Source organism: Cloeon dipterum, chromosome 1 (assembly GCF_949628265.1).
Source record: "Cloeon dipterum chromosome 1, ieCloDipt1.1, whole genome shotgun sequence".
In the NCBI taxonomy this organism is placed as follows: domain Eukaryota; kingdom Metazoa; phylum Arthropoda; class Insecta; order Ephemeroptera; family Baetidae; genus Cloeon; species Cloeon dipterum.
In genome coordinates this window covers 28,163,348-28,186,022 of record NC_088786.1, presented here as the reverse complement: position 1 = coordinate 28,186,022, position 22,675 = coordinate 28,163,348, and the positions used below count along the sequence as shown (strand labels likewise).

Genomic DNA, 22,675 nt, shown 5'->3' with positions numbered 1-22,675 from the left:
ATAAAATCTAAAACTAACGTATTAAATGAGTCCAATAGTTGAGCACGTTTTTGCTAACAATAATTTGAAAACTGGATAAAACTGTTTAACACATTAAAGACAATTTAAAAAAATATTTTTGATTTTTTACTTGATTTTACCAGGAAAATCTTTAAATATTTGGTGAGGTTTTTCGCATGCTTTTATTTTTCTAGATCATCATTTAGCTGCAAGATAAAAAAAGAAAATAATACACAATATTGCGATCGTCAAATTTTGCCATAAAATACATAATGCTCTTGCCGTTGTCAGTATGTTAACTACAATATTTCCATTCAAAAATCACTTATGATATTTAAAAATCGGCAAGGTTAAGGCTGGCGACCTACGATTCCATAGCAACATGTTGTGTGCGAGTGCTCTACCCGTGCCCACCAGCCTTTGTCCTGCGTCCTGCCGCTTTGTTCAGATTTCACGCTCGCACAAGTTCGTTCCATAATAATACTACTTGTTTAAACAACGATAGTATTGTGGTGCGACGACGACGTGTGTGCTGTTTGTTACCCCTTCTGTTTTTCCTTGGTCCGTCCACGTGTCTACCCCATCATTAAAAAATAGGAAGAAAGTGGCAGGATTGTTGTTGTAAGCGCCGAAGCTGCAGAGGGCAGACTCGCAGACTCAGACTCGATCCGCAAGTGGAAGCAAGCAGTTGTGCATATTAGCTAATGACTCGGAGTCTGAATCTGCTCTGAACTGATTCTGAGAGGCCCGAGGCCCGAACCTTTAGTGATTTCTCCTGAGCAACCCTTTGTCTCTGTCGTGTGAAGCTGTTTGTAGAATGGTAAGATGATGTTTTATTTTGTTTTTGATTAGATATATGTACAGCATAATGTACATATTTTATAAATTTGGTGGTTCAATGCAAATAAATATAGATACATACATAACGCCTAATAAAGGCAGAAGTATGGTAAATTAATAGATAATGTATACATTATGTTTGAATGATATCTACATACTTTATTCGTTTATTCGCCGCGACTTATACATTGATACAGTCATCTCTATCTTTTATTATGTACATACATATGTATTACGTAGTTTTCGCCACTCGCCACTCACAATCGCTCCCAATATCCATTATTATTATGTGTATACACATACATATTTTTTATATTGATGTGATTTTTTTCAATAATCACTAAGAATGCGAGAAGTAGTGTACATATATGTATGTACATTACTATTATCTACTTTGTATAATACATAATACTTCTGCATAAATCGGCCGAATATAATTTTTCTGCATAATTCTTACACATATTATATAATATATTATTAAACATCAAAGACGTCAGACATAATGTGATAATAATTAATATATATGTATATATGTAGTAATTTATGAATGTAGATACAATTCTGTACAAACGAATAAAACGATCAGATCATAATATTGATTTAAATTTCCTCTGGTTATTAGACAAATCGTCCGAAGGACTCCTTCCAAATAGCCCAAATGGCCTTCTTCTCTGGCATCAGTGGTCATGATGACGACTCCCATCACCCGTGGTATCCTCAACCACAAAGCTTTGGTGGTCTTCCTGACCAACTTCTGGGACCTCAAAGGGCCCTGCTACCTCCACCCTCTGGAATGTTTGGGCCGCCTGCCTATCCTGGACACAAAGGAAGCGCCAAGAGCCGCAAAGGGGAGATGACTCTGAAGTCCCCTTCGAAGAAGAAAATCCACAACACTGACCCTTATAGGAGGGCAATTCAGGCGGCTGAAGATGGCGGTATTACTGACCAACTTCTGGGACCTCAAAGGGCCCTGCTGCCTCCGCCCACTGGAATGTTTGGGTCGTCTGCCTATCCTGGACACAAAGGAAGCGCCGAGAGCCGCGAAGGGGAGATGACTCTAAAGTCCCCTTCGAAGAAGAAAATCCACTACACTGACCCTTTTAGGAGGGCAATTCAGGCGGCTGAAGATGGCGGTATTGCTGACCAACTTCTGGGACCTCAAAGGGCCCTGCTGCCTCCACCCACTGGAATGTTTGGGCCATCTGCCTATCCTGGACACAAAGGAAGCGCCGAGAGCCGCGAAGGGGAGATGACTCTGAAGTCCCCTTCAAAGAAGAAAATCCACAACACTGATCCTTATTATAGGAGGGCACCAGCTGTCGAGATAAATATGTATCAGCCATTGAAAGTGGAAATGAATTTTGAATCTTCTTGCATGCAAGACCTTCATGGAATGATGAAGCAGAAAGTGGCCAAACAGAAATCCACTGACACTGTGAGTGCACAATGGCGGTTATCAATTTGTCCTAGTATTTATTGATTTATAAATATCAATATTTTGACTGTCACAGAAGCTGAAAATCAGCGAACCGCCTGCTGTGGCTGTGGCGCAGATGGCTGTATCAACTCCTGCTTTGAAATGCCATCGCTGCAATTGCATCATATCTGGGCCAACTGCAAGCCAGGACTTGGACAAGCACCTCAAGGACTGCGGCACCATCAAATGTGTGCTGTGTGGAAATAAGTATAAAACCATCAAAACCCTGCAGAACCACCAGGCTAAGGCTCATGCCGATCCATTCATGAATTTCAAACGCTAATAAGACTTTGATTGGACAATTTTTTCCTCAGTTCATTATTTTGTATTTTCTCTTTTCTGGTAATGATTTAATTGGTATTCACAAATTCAAAAGTTTTTGATTGCCTTTGGCATATATGAATGTCTTATGTCGAAACTTGAGGTTGGCTGTCCCATATTTTGATATTATTACATGCATAATTATGGTGCTTATTGTAAGTTAAATTTATACCTTTAAAGACAAGTGTGTATGAATTCATAACAGAACTACTATGTGTTGTATGGGTCTTAATTCTAAAAGAACTTAAACATGGTTGGCACAACATAAATTATTTAAACTCTAAATTTTATGAACCATTAGTCAGGAAAAGTCTTTCGCATCAAAGACCTTTTCTATCATTATAACTGAATCTCATAGTCCAGGGCTCACTAAATGCAGTTAGCTGCCTTCAGCAGATTATGAACTAAAAGCAAGAAGCTCACTTTTGTTGTTGCGTTTTTATTTTATTTCAGAATTCATATAAAAAAGATCTTTTCAGAACCATTTTGTATCAAGAAAAAATGGTTAATGAAGGGCAAGAAAAATATTAATAATATTAATGTAAGCAATAAAATATAAAAATGATGGATATTATGCTAATAGTCCACTGAAGAATCTGTACTTGCCCTATGAATTATTTTATTGCTCTGAATAAATGCTAGAAGCAAGCACTGAGGTAATTAATAATGGTAATTTTATTCCAAGCAATATTTCCATAACAGTTTTATTATCGTGTGTGCTGTGCGCTGACTTGAGTGCAAATTTATAAACCACTAGCAATAGCAGAATATGTCCTTAGTGCTACACATTAGCAACAGGCTATATTGTATTATGATCTGGATTTGAAATTAAAGATGTCGTGAAATGAGTGAGTGCATAGTTGTCTAGTTCTGATTCACATTCGCAAAGACAAGTGCAGATAGCGGTCATTGGGTTGTGAGATTGCTCAAGTACTGTAAAACATATAATGCACTGCCTCTATTAAACCTCCTTTGATTTTCCTTTGCCCTTCAGGCATTTAACAAAGGTAGCAAAATGACGTGGAAGGAAGATAAAAATTGCTATACCTAGGACAAAATAATTGAACGCTCAATTTGAAATTTCAGAAACATGCATTGTTTTAATATGTGACTATAATTACACAGCAGGTTTTAGCAAATAAGGATAAGCGTTGACATATATCATACATGAAAATTTACTAACATCTTTAAGATGAAGCCGATTAAGCTAAAAATATTTCAACAAAAACAGGAAATCTCGACCCTTTTACCTGAGTGAGTACACTCGCTCGCTCGCACTCGTTACAGACGCTGATGTAAGGTGTGCGCGCCAATGACCCTACCTCTCTTTTTATTGTGAGGCAAGAGCGGCGTGTGTTGCAGGCTCATTGAATTTGCTGCAAAGGGGCGGATGGCTTTGTAGAGGGGAGAGAAGACGCAGGCAAGATTAAGAACTGGCGGCCTGATCCAAACGTCGAAGGATGGAGAGGAGGGTGGAAAATTTCAAGTGAATCACAGGATCAAATCAGTCTCTCTCAAACGTCTGCGAAGCAGGTAGCGGCATTCCTCTCTATTCTCTTTTCACTAAAAATCCAGCAAAAGAAACTACATATTTTAAATTTTCTTCAAGTTTGGATGCCGCAAACCAATATGTCGTGGTTTATTTCGTTAAAAAATATTCAAGCTTAGTTCCAACGCCGGACACTAAATTTGCTGGATTTTGAAAGGCTTATATATGAGCTTATTGTTGTTTGGCAGGTGACATTTGCGATGTGACCTGTGTGTTGATGCCCGTGTGTGTATTGTTGGTGGTGTCAGGGCACAGACACTGGATGACTGCGCGAAAGTGCCACATTCCTTTGCCACAACGGCTGCAGGACTAAAACACGCAGCATTCCTTGCTGAAGGTGCTCTTTCAACTCTGCGTGATCAAGTTTGTTTTTGACGGTAAGGGATATTAAATTTTTGATTTAAATCGTGCCAATACACGCTAACCTCGATTGAAGTTATGAATCCCCAGTGGGCTATAAGCTAATGCGAGGGTCAGGAAGAAAATTTTAAACAAGCATTGCCGTTTCGAAATTTCTCACTCAAATAAATCAACTGACTTTTGGTTTCTGAAATTAAATTGACAGAATTTTCGCTTAAAATGTGTTGATATCCAAGCAAGAAATATAAGGATTATATTTTATGTAGGTTGAGTGCTTTGAGGAAAAAAACGAAAGAGCGGCAAGACAGGATTGCAGTCTTGGTGGAAGCGTATAATCTCAAGTAATAATAATAATTCTCAGAGCCGCGATGCAAAGCACAAGTAAAGCAGCAAGAACTCGTATTATAAAGAAAGGTGGGTTGTGCAGCAAAAACGTCACCAGTCGGCCAACAGGTTGCTTGTAGAACATCTCTGCGCCTTTTCCAAGGGACCGTTGCCTTTTTCGGAAGGCGAAAGCAGACAAGACACGCAGAAAAGAAGCCCAAAGCTAGGTGGGGGTTCCATAGTCGGGTCGGCCTCTGCACGTTGCATACATTACACCGCGCCGGGAACAAAGAAATGTGCAGTGATACGCACTTTGTCTGTGCGAATTATACGCTCGATTGTTATTAAAATTCAGCATCTCGTGGGCTATTTATTTCTTGCCCCAGCGACGTCATCAGAGTATTTTGGTTCAGGTTTCAGGTGAGCGTTTTGCTTCTCGTTATATGTATATGAAGTGGGTGTCGGAAAATCGTTTTCTGCTTTGACGCGGCGGTAGCCCACGCTGCTGCAGACATTATTTAGGAAAGAGCGATTTAATTGGCGGCGGTGCTATTATAAATTCTCCGGCAGCAGGTTAATTCTATGGTTGCAGGTGGTAGTTGTTGCCTTGCTAGAGCCGCGCAAACAGGGTTTCTTTTGAGTTTCTGTGTGGGGCTATTAAAAGAGGCGGTTCGAGTCAATTTGAATTTCACGTGGGTCTCAATGGCCTTTTGCTTGCAAATAATATACTGTAGTTTTACCACGCATCTTTTATTATTGTCTGCATTTTCCTGCCGCTTGTATGGGTCGCGTGCAAAGTAAACAGGTTTTAATTGCTCTACGTGCTGTGGCAAAATTGGATGATGCTGTGTTAAGGAATTTTTGCTGGGTTGTAAGGTTTATAGCTGGGCAAAATAATTTCTGCTGCAGGTAAAACTCAGTAGTTAATACCTGTATGTGTGGGTTTAAATTATTGAAAATCTCTTTAGAAATTAAAAAGCTGCTATAGAATTTAGTTAATTTTATAAGTCAACTTGCAAAGTCAAATAACCGGAAAAACAGTTAAATCTGTATCAAAAAGCATGACTGCGTGCATTCAAGAAGTGTCCCGATTTTATCAAACTTATTCGTTCATCTCAGCTTGTTAATGTTTTGTCGAATAATTGAACTGAAAATTGTAGATATAAAATTTTGTGCAATAATTTAGAATGGACATGGAAAACAAATGAGTAAATAGTTGAACCAGAAAGAAATTTTTACTGAACATTTTCTAGAGTTTTGGAAAGCATGGCTAAATTTTTGGGATCGTGCGTACGATTGTGCTGTAGTTGCGTTCTGCACCTAACTAAAAAAGAGTAACTGACCTTTTAATGGAAAACAGTAACACGGTTTAAGTCCTTAAAATTGGCTTATCTTGTAGGCAACAAGAACAACGAAATTTGATATTAATGCATGTCACTGATAACAATCGTCTTCATTTTAATCTGCATTCAAGGCAATATCAATTGGAGGCCCTAAATTATCAGTTCATATGACACGCTCTCCTGTTTACGATTCTTTGTCTCTCCCTTCCTGGGTTTCTGTACGCTTTTGGACTTAAGCCATTGCACAACATTTTATTTTTCACAAACTTCGTATTGTGCGCGACTCTTCTTTCATGCCCTCTCTATATTTCTTAATAGTGATACTTGAGAATTCGAGAACTATTTCAATTCTGACGAAATCTATCCATGCAATGAATTTTTGACCCTTTAGAATAAATTTCCTAACATCCTCGATTTCACCATCAGTCCTAAAGTTTTCCTTGGCATGATGCATTCTTGTTTTCAATTTTCCCCAATCGACTCACGCCGGCCCGATTATCCCGTAATAAGGTGACTGATTCTTGCCAACAAGAGTGCGTCACCTTGGCCGGCCATTAAAGTCTCTCGGCCAACTCGCAAAGCGATTTTGGCGATGAAAGTGCTGGCTTATCTCCGTTCGGTATTATGTGTGTTGGCAGGCGTTGATCGCGGTGCAGCGCGGCGGGTGGATCGACTGCGACTGACTCCGGGTTCACTAGCTTCTCAGTGTTCGACGGAGTAAGCCGAAGCAAGAATGGTGATGTCGGGCCGCGCGGCCGCGGCCCTCGAGCCCCAAGATCGGGTCAGCGCCGCTGATCAACACCAGCTGATGCAGACGTTGCCCATACACAAGCCACCCCCTAGCCCTCGCACCCTCCATAGACACAACTCGGAAGCGTCCACCTTAAACGCCGCTGCAGGTAGGATTTTAAAAATTTACTTTTCTCTCTTGAATGTTTTACCATAAATTTTGATGACCTTGGCGAATTTGCAATTTTTGAGCACTCTGTCTAAAATGGAAGTGAGCAACTGCGTCATTGGATATTTTTATATGCATCGATTTTTGAAAGTTTTCTAAAAAAGGCGAAAAGAAACAGACAAAATTGGTTTTTTTGTAGCGTTTAAAATATCATTACGTTATTAGTAATTAAGTTCCAAACGTTTTGGATCACACTATTGCGAACCACAATTGAACATAATTCATTTTCAACATTAAAATTACTCACGATGAAGAGGCGAAAAATTATGATTTAAAAGGATTCGAGCTCTTTAATGCTCACGTAGGCCAGATTCAAAGGTACTGCTAATTTGTCGATTTGGGTCGGTTCGTTTGCACGGCGTGTGTGTTCCTCTGCAGTGAGTTGCAAAAATTGACATTCTCTGCTATCACCGCGTCTGAGATAAAACCTGCCTGGCAAGGAAGCGTCTATCCAAATAGACAGCCAGAGGTAGATTTATCAGTTCGCAGGATACTGCATACCTAAAGTGGTCCATGTTCGCGGCACCGGCAAATTGATTTATATCGCAATTAGACGCGACGTGGATGCTGTGTTCTCGCTCTCTACTAACTAACACACACTCTCGACGAGAGCATGCACGCAAGCAGCTTTTCGAGGACGCTCGCAGGAATATATACCAGTATCACTTGTTGCTCGCTGGATTAGATTTATTGTTGTGTAAAATAACTGTTCTTGTGGAACAATTTCATATCGGTTCTGCTGAATTACGCTCGATTTATTGCTCTTTGTACTTGAAGCAAGACACGAAATAGTACTTGAGTCTACCCGTCGAGTTGACTGCTGGGTCAGCCGTCTGGAAAGGGATCATATCGATCATATTATATATTTTTGCTTCTTTCTCCGTGATATAGGCAGGTTTTTGTGATGTTAATATGTGATTGGTTCAATTAGAAATAAAAAGGTTGTCCGCGGTTAAAAATTCCCACCCAACTTTTTGTTGAATATTAAAAAAGAATGGTATTAGAAGCTTGAATTCAAGCAATTAGCAATGTAAAACCGCAGTTGCACATTTTGGCTGTCGCACTTTTTGCTTCCATTAAAACTGTTGAGATATTTATTTTACGGTCATCAACATGCAGCCTAATGATTAAGTCTATACGATGAAAAAGTTGTGGTCCAGGTTACGCTCTGGCGAGTCGAAGCATGCATAATGATCACAGCCGAGGAATATGGTTTAATGACGATCGTGGAGGCAAAAACGCCATGACGAAATTGAAAAAGAAAGAGGCTGGCGCTCATGATGATGATGGTAATAATCCTGTTGGAAACAACGCAAACACATGCTTTTTGGTTGTGATGATATCCTGATGATGCCGGGCAAAAAGCAAGTGGGCCCATGTGGGGGACTCGCTCTCTGCACCGGCGTCTCTCTTATCGGTCCGTTGCAGAGACATAGCGTGCTGAAATTCGAGCTGCGTAAGTGGTGGTGCGTCGGTTTGTCGTAATTTAGGTTAGGGGAAGTGTTTAGAATGAGACGCTCAGATTGCAAGGAGCCAGTTGACGTGGTGTGCTGGCTGTGCAAAAGACACTGGCTGGTAAAAAAATCAAAGATAGCGCAAAAAATTAATGCTCATAAACAGAAACTTAATTCACCTGTACCTCATATAGGCAACATTTTTAAATTGATCTAAAACGATAATTTTTTAGAACATATACATTTTTATTACTGGTTTTTGTCATACAAAATAAATCATGTATCATATTGCGCATTTGTTTGGTGCCAAACTTTCCATATTCATTGCCATATTATTTTGGTCGGCGCCCACTGCTTGCGCTGTCCCTCGCGTTTGGTAGCGTTAACAGCCTTGACCAGGACAACGTGCAGGTTTGGTGACATAATTCGCGCCAGAATAATTTTCACAGCTAGCTCCACCTGACTGAGACAAGGAAGGCCGTTGAGATCCGCCGACAAATGGCCCATTAACTCCGACGACGCGCCCTACTTAATTTGCTGCTGTGAATCTCCATTCAATCCAAACATTATGCCGCCGACGTGCGATTTATTGCTTTAAATGCCTCCGTTTCGTAAATTAAAAAGCATTTTCGTTGCGCCTATAGCGTAGGATTGAAATGTGGGACGGCCTATTCATAAGAACGGAGGTAATAAATTTTGAGATAAACGTCTAAATATTTGTGATGTTGACAGTCTGTGTTGGATCTAATTGACAGGCGAGAAGTTTTATTACGACGCGCTATAGTGATTAACTATATAATAAAATGAAGTACTCTAGCTGTGATCAATATTTTTTGCTTTTTTTGGAAAAAATTATTCGGTTTGAAGCGATTTAATTTGTTTCAATTAGTTTAGACCATAAATAATGTAAAGCTGTCGTCTTTGATATATTTAGATGACATAAGAATGTCTGAATGCAATAATCTACTATATTTATAGCTGCTCTAAAAGTAATGAGAAAAAATCCTCAACTCGGTAAAGACACTGGTGGCAAGATCTCAAAACCTCTGTAGAAAATCACGAGTTTGTTTTCGCTTCTCTCGAAAGATGGCAACTCCAACCAACCAAACCGGTCTCAATGGGAGAAGAATCATCTCTGCTGGAGTGAGAAGGGAGAGGCAGTTTAAAATTCTGTAAGGATGAAGGTGAAGAATATCACGCACACACCTTTAGGATTAAAATTGCAGAAACTTAACAACGTTCTTTTAAAAAATATCTTAGTTTCAATTTGCTTTTTTTCCTCTTTAAATTTCTTTAAGAAAATTTTATGCTCGTACCGTCAGATTCACCTCTATGCTATACACACTCAAAGTGTGAAAATATATTAATATAAAATCTATCCAGTCATGTTTTGCTCAACGAGGCAAAAATCTGATTATTTTTACCATCCAGGAAATGAATGAAATTTTGGAATCCGTCTGCCGACAGTACTATGGAAAACACTTTGTTTTAAGAATCGCAGATAGTTTTGTGCGACACATGCAGTGAGCCAATTGAGTTTCGCGTTGCCGGAAGGCATTCTATCACAATATCTTATTCCACATCTCGCAACGTCAATTTGTGCAATGGCCGCGGGCTTAATCGTAAATTACTTTAGTGCTCCTTAAGTGGCTGCTTACTCGCTGAATTTAAGCGAAATATTCTTTTATATGGCACATTTAATTTCCTTTCGAAAAAAAGTGCGACTTTCTCCTTCGGTCCTTAAATAGTCGCAGAGACTGATTTTTGAAAAGAGGCAATATCGTTTTATAACCAAAAACAATAACATGGGTGCAATCTCTATTGCAGTACAGTTTGTTAATTTGGCAAGCGAATGCTGAAACCACACTGCACTTTCTACTCGTATAGAGACAAAAAAATCTCTATGGTCAGAAGTTTCAAACCTTTTTAAATCCGACTGATTGTTGTTCCCTTGAAGGCAGCAAGACGTAAACAAAAGCATGCTCTGTGTTGTCACTCTGTGTTAGAGTGCAATTAGTTTAATTAGCACTTTTGTCTCCCAGACAGCACATGTGGCGTGGGTTTGCTCTCGCTTAGATGAAACACACGCACTTAAGTGTTAATAAGTACAGCAATCAGCGGACAGCACCTGTGTTCCAGCCTGCAAACGCCGCATTAGCAGCGAAATATCCACATAACGCGTCTCTCCAACGCCTTAACTAATTTAATTAATCCATCCGCTATGACCGAATTAAGTTTTCAACGGCGAAGGCGAGGAATTGTGTGCACAAGAAGCTCTGGAGCGTAAAAATGAAATCGTGCCATTAAACTTCAGATCCAATCTTGCGAATTGAAACACTGCCTTGAAATACCTAAACTGAGACGATGTTCGAGCCTTTTACCATTGGAGCATCCAACGTTACTTTGTTGTTGGCATTTTCCCATCGTTGTGAATTGCAAAGATATAATTGGACTGCTCTTGTTGTAGTGAATAAATGCCACTTGACGCAACACTTTGTTCTGCGTTCTCAAGTCGAATCAGACGCTCTCGAGCGCCAGCTGCTGCTCTTGTCAATTTATTTCGTATAATTCACTTTGTCATCCCAAGAGCAATTCTCCTTCTTACTTCGACTGAGTGCGTGCGTGACCACTCAGCTTCTGTGCTGTGCTGGTCCAATGAGGATCAGCTCAAAATATCGATTCCTCCTCTAGAGCAGCCTGATAATTTTAGAATTATCAACATAATTTAAGCTTACAGTATGCAAAACACTATTTTATGTGCCAAAAGCCAAAAAGATATAAATGACATTCAAGATGTTGTCTTTTTAAAAAAAATAAAAAAATAAAATTAGGAGATTTTAAAAAGAAAGACAGATTGAACGCTTCCTGCATAAATATTCATAATATGAAAAATGATAGTGCCTTTGCTCTGCTGACTTTGAAAGAATGAAAGTTTGCAAAAATTTACATCCGTGCATGCACCGCACACCATTACACTAAATTATTTTGATTTTTTCCTCATCGTGACACATTTCCTTTCTCACTTTTTGGTTTCCTCTGCTACCCTGATTTTCCTGGAGCCGTCCTTCCATTTCCAATAAAGAAATGTTGTGAATCAATTAGTTTTGCGAGGCACATAAATAATTTGGAACAGATAATATGGTGGAATAAATATATCGTTGGAGCGTTCAAATTTTGATCGCTCTATCTTGAAAATAATACAGTCTCGTATTTTGCACGCTCCCAGTTCCTCTCGAGACAAAAGTGCAGACTCAGTCAGAGTATAGTAAGAGCGGCTGCTGTGATTTTCTACTTCCCCGACTTGCGTCTGGACTGCACGGCCAGCGGGGGCAATTACGCAGAATTATACAGTCTGCACGGTGCTGAATCCATTATTTCCAGACTCACTCGCTTTTGTGTGCAAGGAGCCGACGCACGATTCATTTTCACTGTGCAGCAGAGAAATGCAACCGCGGTATAGGGTCGCCGCGCGAGTGATATAAAGTCTAATATTACACCTTGTGTATGAGAAAGCGATGCCCCCGTGTTGCGCGTCATTTATTCTGTGGAATCGAGCAGCGCAGCGCTCATTATGGTAGGTGCGAGGCGCGTCTCTTGGTGAATACTTCGTCACTCTTTTGATTCCACTGAAACGCATTCAGCACGTGGATCACATGTCATTATAAAATTCACACATCGCTGCGCGCCTTTTGAATGGAATACAATTAAAAATGCCAAAAATACACCGCGCAGGTTTTCCCGTCAGCACGCGCGCATGGGCTTGATGAAGAGTGTCGCTCTTCGACAAAATTTATTTTCATGCCACGCCAAGGTCGGTTTCCTAGTAAATAACTCTTATTTCAACACACGAGAGGCTCAAGATGCTGTGAACGGAAAAAAAGTAAAATCGTTTTCGTGTACTCGTCGTATGCAAATAGCAATAAAACTCTTAGGGCCAAACTTGGTGCGCTTTTCACGCTTGAAAGTCTGTCTTAAATGCGGCTAATATGCTGAAAGGCTTGTTTGTTCGAAACTCTGCTTAAGTTTGAGCTTTATATGATTGTGCGCGGTACCGTTGTTTTGATAATAAAGCCATAAAAGAGAGGATGATTCCGTGTCTCGTGACCGATATTAACAAATCCTTCCATCTCGTGCACTCTAAAATTATCGATCAAAGTAACCGTTTTTCGCTGTTTTTATCCTCAGCCTCTTATTCGAGAGCGTTAATTTGGGACAAAAATTGAGAAGTGAATTTCGTTTTGACGTCTGAGAGTTCGATGTATTAAAATTTTTCTTTCATTTTTTCGTTCAGCTCGCTGTTGTAAGTGACATGACCTATAAAAAATAAGAAAAAAAAACTTAAGACTCTTCACCCAGATCTTTACCAGAATTAACCTAAGTCTCAATAACACAATTCCCTTCAAAATTATATAAAAAATTGAAAAAAATATTATGGTTACCATAAAGATCCTAAGCAATAATAATAAACATTTTTCATTAGGACAAATATTGTAATCAAAAAGATAATATTTCATTATTCGTTCGTGTAGAGAGAGGACACAGAATTATTCTATATTAGGACTATGTTAGGAGTAGCTTGATTTCACCGGAACTCTCTTAATTTCATTAGAGCAGCCCAATTACGCTCCCAAATGGAGTCAAACACAGGGCGCTGCTACGGATGCATTCCGCCTGTGTTAAAGTAACAATTAATCTCGCCGCGCAGCGAAAGACCACCCACTGGTTCTCTCTTCTCTTTCTCATCCACTCAGACTGTCTCGGAAAAATAAGCTGTTTTCACGCCCAATTAAATCTTGTTGACTGCTGCATCTTGGGTTTCTGAACACAAAACAAGCACGTAGATGTGGCCATGCAGACACAAAAACATTGCTGCGCGGCTTGCGATATATTTGCAAATTTCCTAGGGAGCTCTTCGGCTGTACATTTATTTTGGACGGCTTTTCAAGGTGGGAAGGGTGGACAATCTTATTATTTTTACAATCCTGTTGTGCCCATAGGCGCGTGCAATAATTACATGGTAACCGTTCGGTTAGCTCACGTGAGCGCTTTGAACACTCGACGCGCAGTTCCTGTGCTCTCATCCACAGTTTTCATTTAGTATGCGCAGATCAGGAAGATCAAGCCGAGATCAGAACAGTGATGAGAGCAATTTTATAATCACCCATGCCCATTAAGGTTGTGCATGAGGCAAATTAGCGCAGATCACGGACCAATTTACTACTCGCACAGCCCCGTGATATCGGAATTCCTACATATATTATAAAAGGATTAGCTGCCCCTTTGGGCGTCTTCCTTGTGCAAGTACCGTGAAGAATTTAAAAAGGTTAAAAAATGATAGTGTTTTTACTATGGACATAATTGTTAATTGAAAATATCTTATCAGAACTAATAATTTCTCTCCTAATCTCAATCTTCAAAATAAAACTATTAATTTTGCCACTTCATCTTTTCATTGTTTATTTAATAGCTCTCAAAATTGTGTAAACCTGTAGTGTATTCCAAAATTCCCTTACGAGAATATTGTAATTATTATAACATCACTTTGACAAATAATCAAACAAAAATGATTATTACAAAAATAGCATAATATATAATATATTATTATACTTCTACTCCAACATATTTCTTGTAAATTGTTCGTCGTCGGTGTTTACCATAAAAATCTGCACCTTTTTGGCTAGATTTTTTTTATCTAATTTGTAGCGAAGTCGAAAATCGTTTAATTAAAAACTTGTTCTCTCAATTATTCTTTTCCAATGCTTTTTTTTTGTTGAAATGGAAATGTTAGAGTATATATTATGGCGATTCAATCAATGCCACGCTTAGTGTAATCCTCTGTTTACCAAATCACTTCAGGGATTATAATTCACACGCGGGATCTCGTCATATTTATTTAATGCTAATAGCATCATGCTGCAGAGAAACGGCGGGCTTGCTGTTGGCCAAGGTCGATCAGTTTCCTGGTGGTGCGTGCCTGCTTTTCGAAGTACAAATGGCCAACCTGTATATACATATACGTGCATTCAAGCACTTTTCATGTATATGTTGAGAGCAATATATAATTATTTAACGTTATGCATTTTTTGCGCGCAGCTAGCGAGAGCAAAGAGGGGACCGCCGTCGCGCACAAAGGCAAAGTGAGCACCTTAAAAGGCAAGGTTGCGCACCAATTTCCCCATTCTTTTTGCTTTGGCAGACAGACAGACGTTGACCAAGGTAGTGGAGATTTGATTCCTTGCGAATTTATTTTGCACCACGGCGCGTGAGGCGTACGATTAATTTCCATTGCGCTTTTCAATTAGCTCTCGAATCAAACGCTGCAGCTCTATTCTCTCGGCGCGTCTTTTATGTTTGCCGCTGGGCCCATTAATGCTACATTGCACAGCGTAATTACTAACATAAAGGGCGTCTCTAATTGAACCCAAGGTGGCTTTTAAATATATTTCAAATTAATAACCAGTGCCTTTTATTTGCATGTCATTTAGTTTATTAAAAAAAAACCTATAGTCTACTTCCAGAATTGAATTTAAAATTTAATTTCTTTACGCAAATTTGTTCCTTCACTTAAATTTGCTTGCAATATGTTTGCAGTAATTTAGAACGATCAAGCGACACGACAATTTAATGAAAAGAAGTGATTGATTGTAATCAATTAACTTGCTACGTTGATGGCTCAGTGCGGAGAGAAATTGCTGTAAAATGAGATTAATCGTTTTTGAAGTTATTTGATTAATTGTGTACAACTTTTGTTACATTTTGATATTTCAAAAGTTATTGCTTTGATCACTAGCAAGAATAAAGAACAAATGTTTTCAATTGAAAACAATGATTTAACAAAATTGACCATCTTGATATATCATAATATTAAATTTAAATTCTCTACAAGCCAGTTTATAAAAAGTTTAATTAATACAGCAGGTTCTTATGACAATAAATCTCGATAACTTTTGATGGGTGTACAATGTTAAGAAATCCTATTTTTTGTCTAAAAATAATATCATCTCGTCTTCATTATATTCGGCAAAACTAACTCGATCATTTGGTGTATAGGATAGTGTCAGTTTTTAATATCTTTTTGGACCTTAACTAAAATAATATATTTTTTTAATAAACAGCTATTTCAATGAGACTTTCATTCATTTAATGAAAACGAATACAAATATAATAAAACAAATTTGGTCATAAAACACGTGCTCATATAAACACACTATCTCCGTTTAGGTCTGAAAAAAATGGATAAGACATATTGATTATTAATTTAAGATTTTCCAGGGAACAAACATCGAAGGTAATATGCGAAAGGTGAAATTTAAGCCTTTGGTTCCGAGTTTCTGTACGTTCTGGTGGGGCAGTGACGTCAGGCCAGTTGCTAGTGAGTGAGTGAGTTAGTATTATGGTATCACTCGCGGTCCTCGCCTTGCGGTGTGCACATCACGTGCGTGATTCGTCTCTTGCTTATATAGGCTCGGACCCGGTACCACAAATTCTTATTTAAATCAGCCGCTTAAATTGCTTTGTCTCACTCAGGTGCGATAATGACCGATATTAAGAATGCTGTCTCGGACCGCAATTAGCCGGCAAACGTGCTTGCAATTTCAATAGTTGGTTATTCGGATTGTGCGTTCAGTTAAGTGGTGCGTGAACCTAGGTGATTATCCACGATATTTCCTTGCTCCGCGAGATGAGGGCAGTGCACTAACGCTTTTTGGAAACTGAATAGTGTGCATAAGTGACTTGGAATCAGAGCGTGAGAGTCGGCAACATGGGGAAGAACTACAGCAAAAACAAGGAACACTCCAGTGGAGGCAGATTTAACAGTGAGTTTAGTTTTTTTAAGCGGCATATATTTGACACTTTGAGAGTTCTAAAATAGAATGCATGCTTGCATCTTTATGTCATCACATTCAAACCGGATAAGAGTTCTGTGTTTACTTTTTTTATTCTGTGCGTTACGTTCAAAATGAAAATTTATAACACCGATAACTTTCAGTGTTGCAAAAAACAAGGAAATTTTTTCTGTTGCTTCATAGAGGACGTTTTAAATGTGACGATTCATTTAAATTTAATTGCACACTCCCTTTTGACCATCAAAAATTAAAGATCTGAAGCAAAATTCGATCATATAATGACTGTCCTTATTTTTTTGAGACCTTGAATTAGACAGGATTCAGAATTAAAAATTCAGCTGAGATTAATGAACTCTTTTATATTTTTAAATTCGTGCATGAGTTAAAACGAAATAATTTTGAGCTGTTGAAATTCACTTTTGCTTTTTTCTTACTTGCTATTTTGCCAGGGTAAAATTCCAACCTTGACAATTTACGAGCAGCAATTCAATCTCATTTCTTAATGCTAAAAGAAATTAATGTGAACATTTTAATTGATAAAAATCATAAGGGGAACGGTTAGTTATCAAGTCAGCGAATTGGAGCTGAGCCAACTGCTGGATTCATATCAGTATTTATCTGTACTGACTCCTGTTGTCGTTTTTAAAACCAATAATCAACAAAAAGCTACTCATATTTATTAATTTACATCTCTTTATTGATCACACGCGATAGGAGTAGTGGAGTAGCAACATAAACTAAACTGCTGATTTGTGGGAATGCACGCAAAACGTCTCATGGCCTGTGGCTAGCTTAGGTCTGTGGCAATAAAACAGAATTCCAAAACAAACTTTGCAGCATGCAAGATCGTAAAACAACAAACAAGAAGTTCACACTCTCCTGCATGGTTCGTTTCAATTTTTCCATTGGCTTTGAGTGGTCGCTGCAATGCTTTTATTTTATTGTTCTCCGGCGGCCTGAAACAATCAGTGCGTGAATGAATTTTTCTGCCGGCCTGCGCCAGCGTAGCCGCCTCGCCCCGATTTGCATTTTTTGCTCTCGCGACTCAAGAGCCCATCCAGGTGCTTCGAACGTGCAATTTCGCAAGTAAAAACGCTCGGTCCTCGCGACTCATCTTTTCTCGCGAGTCAGCAACAATTTGCCTCCTTCGATGCGGGTGCGACCTTCTGAAGGATATTTATTCTCGCTTCGGTCGCTCCTCCGCCGACCAGAATTAATCACTCTTTTGCACTCGGTGACATCAACAAAGCTGGGACAATACATGAACATTGATTACCCGCACAAACATGTTCTCATTGAATTTCAAACAACAAATTTATCGCATTCTACACCTCCAGCAAACCGTGAACAAATTTTCGAAACGATTCGGTTTTTCTTGCCAAGATTCTTTCACTTCTGTCCTGATTCTTAAATACCCTTCTATGTTTGCTGGGGAATTTAATTATGGACTGTTTCATGGAAATATTTATTGACTTGAACAAGCAATGGTGTATGGTGTCCGGGGCACCAAAATATTATTTAACCCAGCTAAAATAGTCAGTCGAGTATATTTTAATATTTTCCTTCATTCAGTCATTGGAGGAAATCCGCAGGGAAAATTTGGCGGGTAACCACAGAGGCGACAAACTTGACAAAGCTGTATGTTTCATTCATTAACAGAGTTGACCGCAAAGTTGCGGCTTTGCAGCCCTGAAGAAGTTTGTGCAGTGAAAAAATAGTTGTTGATGCGTAATGAGGCCGCAATTAGAGCTCGTCACTCCTGTCCCCGCGACGACAAGCTTCCGACCGATAGTGGGACATGTTGCAACCGTATAGCCTTTACTCATTCAACATTTTCCAAGCTGACAATTGCTCTGACTGACTGAAAGTCACGTAATCGGCAAGTCGAAGGGAAGGGAAGCAGTAAATCTCGCGGAGAATGCAATAATTGAAGTATTTGCAAATGCAGCTGCAGAAAAGTGAGTAAACAAATCTAACTGTTGTCTTTGATGGACAGCGCGTGTTGTGTCCGTGTCTCACTGCTCGATTAATTTATTACTGCCGTCGGCGATTTTCCGCTCGATTTAGAGATTTTTGACCTTTTAGCAATTACGTACACCTCGACTCATATACATAATAAAATCCACTGCCACGCGGATCGTCTTTCTATTTTATGGCGGAGCCGGTTGCTTACGTGTGCGTATGGCCGAAAAGGCTGCGGCTGCTCTCTTGGCCCTCACAGGTGTACAACTAAATACGGCAGAATCAGATAGATCTGCCGACTCCCGGCCTGACTTCAAGGCCTAGGAGTTTTGAGGAATTCCGCCTGCGTGATCCAGACGATAGCAGCAAATTTTGCATGCTTTAATTTGAACATTGAAAAGAGGTTGCTTTATGCTCAAATTATCGTGCGATCATGAAATTCCTCAGGTTGCTGCATCAAAATGTTAGTTGAAAATTTTCAAAAACGGGCATGTTGTAATTCATTCTTTCATCTTCCTTTACTGATAATAAAATTTTAAGTTGCGTCTTAAGAACAGGATTTTTCCGTCTCAGCATGTCATACAAATGGGCGATATTTCAATTCCTTTTCGCATAATTTTTAATAAAATAAATGAAGGGAGTTGAATAAAGGAGAGTTAATGCTTAGCTAAGTTTTGAATTTTCATGCGTTCGTTGCTAACCTGTTATACGGTAATCTTCGAGTCATCTTTATAACTTCAGTTGAAGACGATCTTTAAACTTTTTGGCTAAAAAAAAACTAGAAAGACTCATGGGAAAACATTTACAGCCATTGAAGTAATTTGCGGCCTAATTATCAACATTGAGAAGATTTTAAAAATTGTCGTCACATAGTTATTTCAGACCACTTCCTTCCCGAACCATAAATGTCAATTTTTTCAATTAGCTCTCAACCGCTAAAACGAAACCATTAGAGAATCCTCAGCAATGATTCAGACGGAGAGAAACATCAAAACAAAAACAGTTCTCGCTAAATTGGATACACATGATTCACCCAGCACTTATGGGAGAGACGCGGTGAATAAATCCTTTGGAGACACCAAGCGACCGACATCAAATTTATTTGACCCCTTTGATAAGCATTTTACTGCGCACTTTCCTCTTCGAGCTGAAAGAAAAAGTCTAGAGTCGTGGGCGAAACATTCGGTATCTTTGCAGATAGGATTGTAAATTAGCTACTTAGTCAACTTTTTTAAGGATTGCAATTCTTTTACACTTATTTATTTGTGTACCGAGCTTGTAAACAAGCTTCACAGTTTAAAGCACTTACTTCGCTAAACTTTCGGGTAGGCGTTCGCCTTGGATGGTTTCGCAACTCTCGAATCGCAAAAAATTCGATACACAAAATGAAAATGATCTAATCAGTTCGAAACTCAATGGACAGGTGTGTTAGATTAAGCAAATTAATTAAGCATTCGGCCATCGGCCCACATGGTGAAACACAAACCTTTGGCCCACGTAATGTGCCAATAAAAATGTAAATGCTGGGCCGATCCTCTATTGCAAACGCGAGCGCGCGCACACACACAGCGTTTATTTTTTAAGCTTCCCTACGGACGAAAAATGGCACTCGCTATAAAAGAGGGGACTTATTTATTTATCGCGACCTCCCATCTGCAAACAAGAGGAACACATTTTTAAGGTCGGTCGGCACTTCTCTTTGAACGGGGAAATAAAACAAACACGCAAACCAACCCCGTCTGAGTCAGAAAAAAGCATCTTCCCATCAGCAATTGGCCGACGTGGAGTCAAATATTTTGACCCGCGCCGTTCAGCGCTACATTTGTCATCCGTTGTCACTCGCGCGGCCACGTTGAAAGCCATCAACAAAGGAACTTGATGGGGTCATGTGGGTACTGAGTCATTCATTCAGAAAGCTAGCTGCGTGGCCAGGAGGTGTGTGGGTGATGAAAGCAGCTGCTAAATTTGGCGATTGATTAGTGATGCATATTTTTACATTTATAAGAATTGCAGGAGTTGTAAAAAAATACATGCAATCATATTTTTTGTAAAACGTCCAGAAGTATAAATAAATGTTGGAAATTATTTAATTTTTGCAATATTTACTGTAGTAATTTTATCTTTGGTAGCCTATTTGATAGTTCCGATAAAAAATAATCGCTTGATGTAACGGTACCACCGTTTAAATTTGGAATATGATGACATCAGTAATTTTCCCTCATTTAATTACTGTGCTGCACGAAACGAACGAAGATGAGGTAAAATGATTCTGCTGGTCCTCTCTAATTTGAAACGGTGAACTGATTAGGACCCACTCACATATTATTCAAAGCGTGCCTCGGCGTGCTGAATTTAATTTCTAACGTACTGACAAAGAGAGACTACTAAAAATTCATAAAGCATCATGGCTGTTGCTCCAAGGGATTAACGCGCGTAAGCATCATGCGCCTCCGATAGTTTTTAAATACCAAATACGCCCGCTATTGTGTTACACACAACGCATTGAGAGTTCGCCTTAATAAATTTTTGCGCGTGGACTTGAAAGGGCAAAGAGATACGGTGTTTGAGGTCCATAAATAAATTCAACAGAAGGAATGCCGACGCAGGAGGAGCTCCGCGATGACGAAGCCCACTGGCTTTATTCAAATGAACTCGATCCAGATGAAATTGAAATTGTGGGTGTTAACACGAAAATTTAATAAACCGCTTTTTTATTTACATACAATGCCCTTGGGCAAGAAAAAAGAGTAACCATATCTTTTATTTGGGGATTTATCTATTCTGAAGAAATTGAGTTTTCACGTTTTATTTGACAGACGTGCGTTAAGATTTTTTTTAGGAATATTGAAAACCAGGATTTGTGGCGCCCAGGGAAATTGTTCTGGCAAAAACGAACATCGCCTCTTGGATGGTGTCCAACTAGCATAAATCTTTCTGCGAAGGTGTGAGAAACTTTAACACGAAAGCTGGATTTTCGTGATTATGTACAGCATCTTTCTTACTTGTCCCCAATGGATGCTTTTGTGCAATTATGTGCTGTGTAACGAAATCTGAGTGTTAGAATTTCGCACGCAAAGATAAGAATAAATGCCTTGGGTCGTGCTGGGGCTGCCTCATGAGGAAAATAAAATACATCGGCCAGTAGTTTGCTTCTTTCTTTCGTTTTTTACTCACTGAAATGGAGATGAATAAATAACACAGCTTACGTAATGGAGAGTCACGCAAGCTAATGAAACGATAAAATCATATTTGCGACACCACAAATAAATCTACTATTTAATTTCTGAATTGCTTGAAAAAATCAACATTGCTTGTATCTCTTTAGCAAAATTTAATTTAATCAAACAACGACCGCTAGATAAAAAAAACTCCCTATATTTGGAGCACAATCTAAAATTATGTCCAAACAAACAAGCAGTGAAAGAGTGACTGTTTTCGCTTTTATCTCTATGTAAAGAAAGATGAGAAGCGTCAAGGAAAGCAGCACGTCATACAAAGAAAACATGCACTCGTTTTATTACGGGAAGTCATGTCATCAAATTTATCTGACTGCACTTTATGTGTGGCGTGAAGCAGCTTCTCTCACTCACGCAGCTAAAGATGCATTCGGTCTGTTGATAATGCGCTGTATAAAACGTGAATATAACGTAATCAAAAGGAAGAGCAGTTGGAACAAACCCAACATATGCGTCCATTCCATGCAGAGCAAAGATATGGGTCGCTCGGCATGCAGGGAGATTTAATTTTTTGTTTGAGTGGTCCACATCAACTCTTTTACGTCCACAAACATTCAAAGCCAACACGAGAGAATGGTTTTAATTGGATTTTATAAAAAGAGCACTCTTTCAGTTTTATTTAAGAAGTTGATTTAATTTGTGTCAAATGATTTCAATATAAATCTAAATTGGCTAAAAATATCAATAAATACCCTCTGAGTTGTCTGTTAAAGAAAACTCTCTTGAGCTAAAGACAAAACATATTCCCACAAAAATAGGCAGGTAGCTCTAATTGGGTGGTCTCTAAGCTTTTCATCTCCTTGTTATGCACCTCCCTCACTATATTTCTGGCTCAGATTGTGAATAATCAACCCGAGCTTTTCCCGTGACAGAAAGAGTGAAAAAAAAACAAAGAATGCGAGTAGGCGTCGCTGTGATAGTTCGACATTTGGTGCTGCCCAAGCGTTACGCAAGGTTCTTGAAGTGTCTGCGCAAAGACCTCAATCTGTCAAACGGTGCACAAC

At 39.1% G+C, this 22,675-nt stretch overlaps 2 protein-coding genes across 3 annotated transcripts in view; both read left to right on the top strand.

The window, feature by feature from the left end:
• Positions 1-499: 499 nt before the first annotated feature.
• Positions 500-3,305, top strand: LOC135934030 (uncharacterized). Its single transcript, XM_065475536.1, has 3 exons — positions 500-820; positions 1,463-2,275; positions 2,352-3,305. The coding sequence occupies exons 1-3, from the start codon at positions 818-820 to the stop codon at positions 2,598-2,600; spliced, it is 1,065 nt and encodes a 354-aa protein (XP_065331608.1). The 5' UTR covers positions 500-817; the 3' UTR covers positions 2,601-3,305.
• A 1,005-nt stretch (positions 3,306-4,310) lies between these two features.
• The window catches only part of LOC135934753 (breast cancer anti-estrogen resistance protein 3 homolog), a 54,289-nt gene continuing 35,924 nt past the window's right edge, over positions 4,311-22,675 (top strand). Inside the window, exons 1-2 of one of the 2 annotated variants that reach the window (XM_065476714.1) lie at positions 4,311-4,564; positions 6,853-7,113. In XM_065476714.1, coding sequence (XP_065332786.1) covers positions 6,948-7,113 — 166 coding nt within the window. In that variant the 5' untranslated portion in view covers positions 4,311-4,564; positions 6,853-6,947. Of the gene's footprint in view, positions 4,565-6,852; positions 7,114-16,019; positions 16,444-22,675 lie in introns of those variants that run through there. The other variant, XM_065476715.1, reaches the window with a different exon arrangement.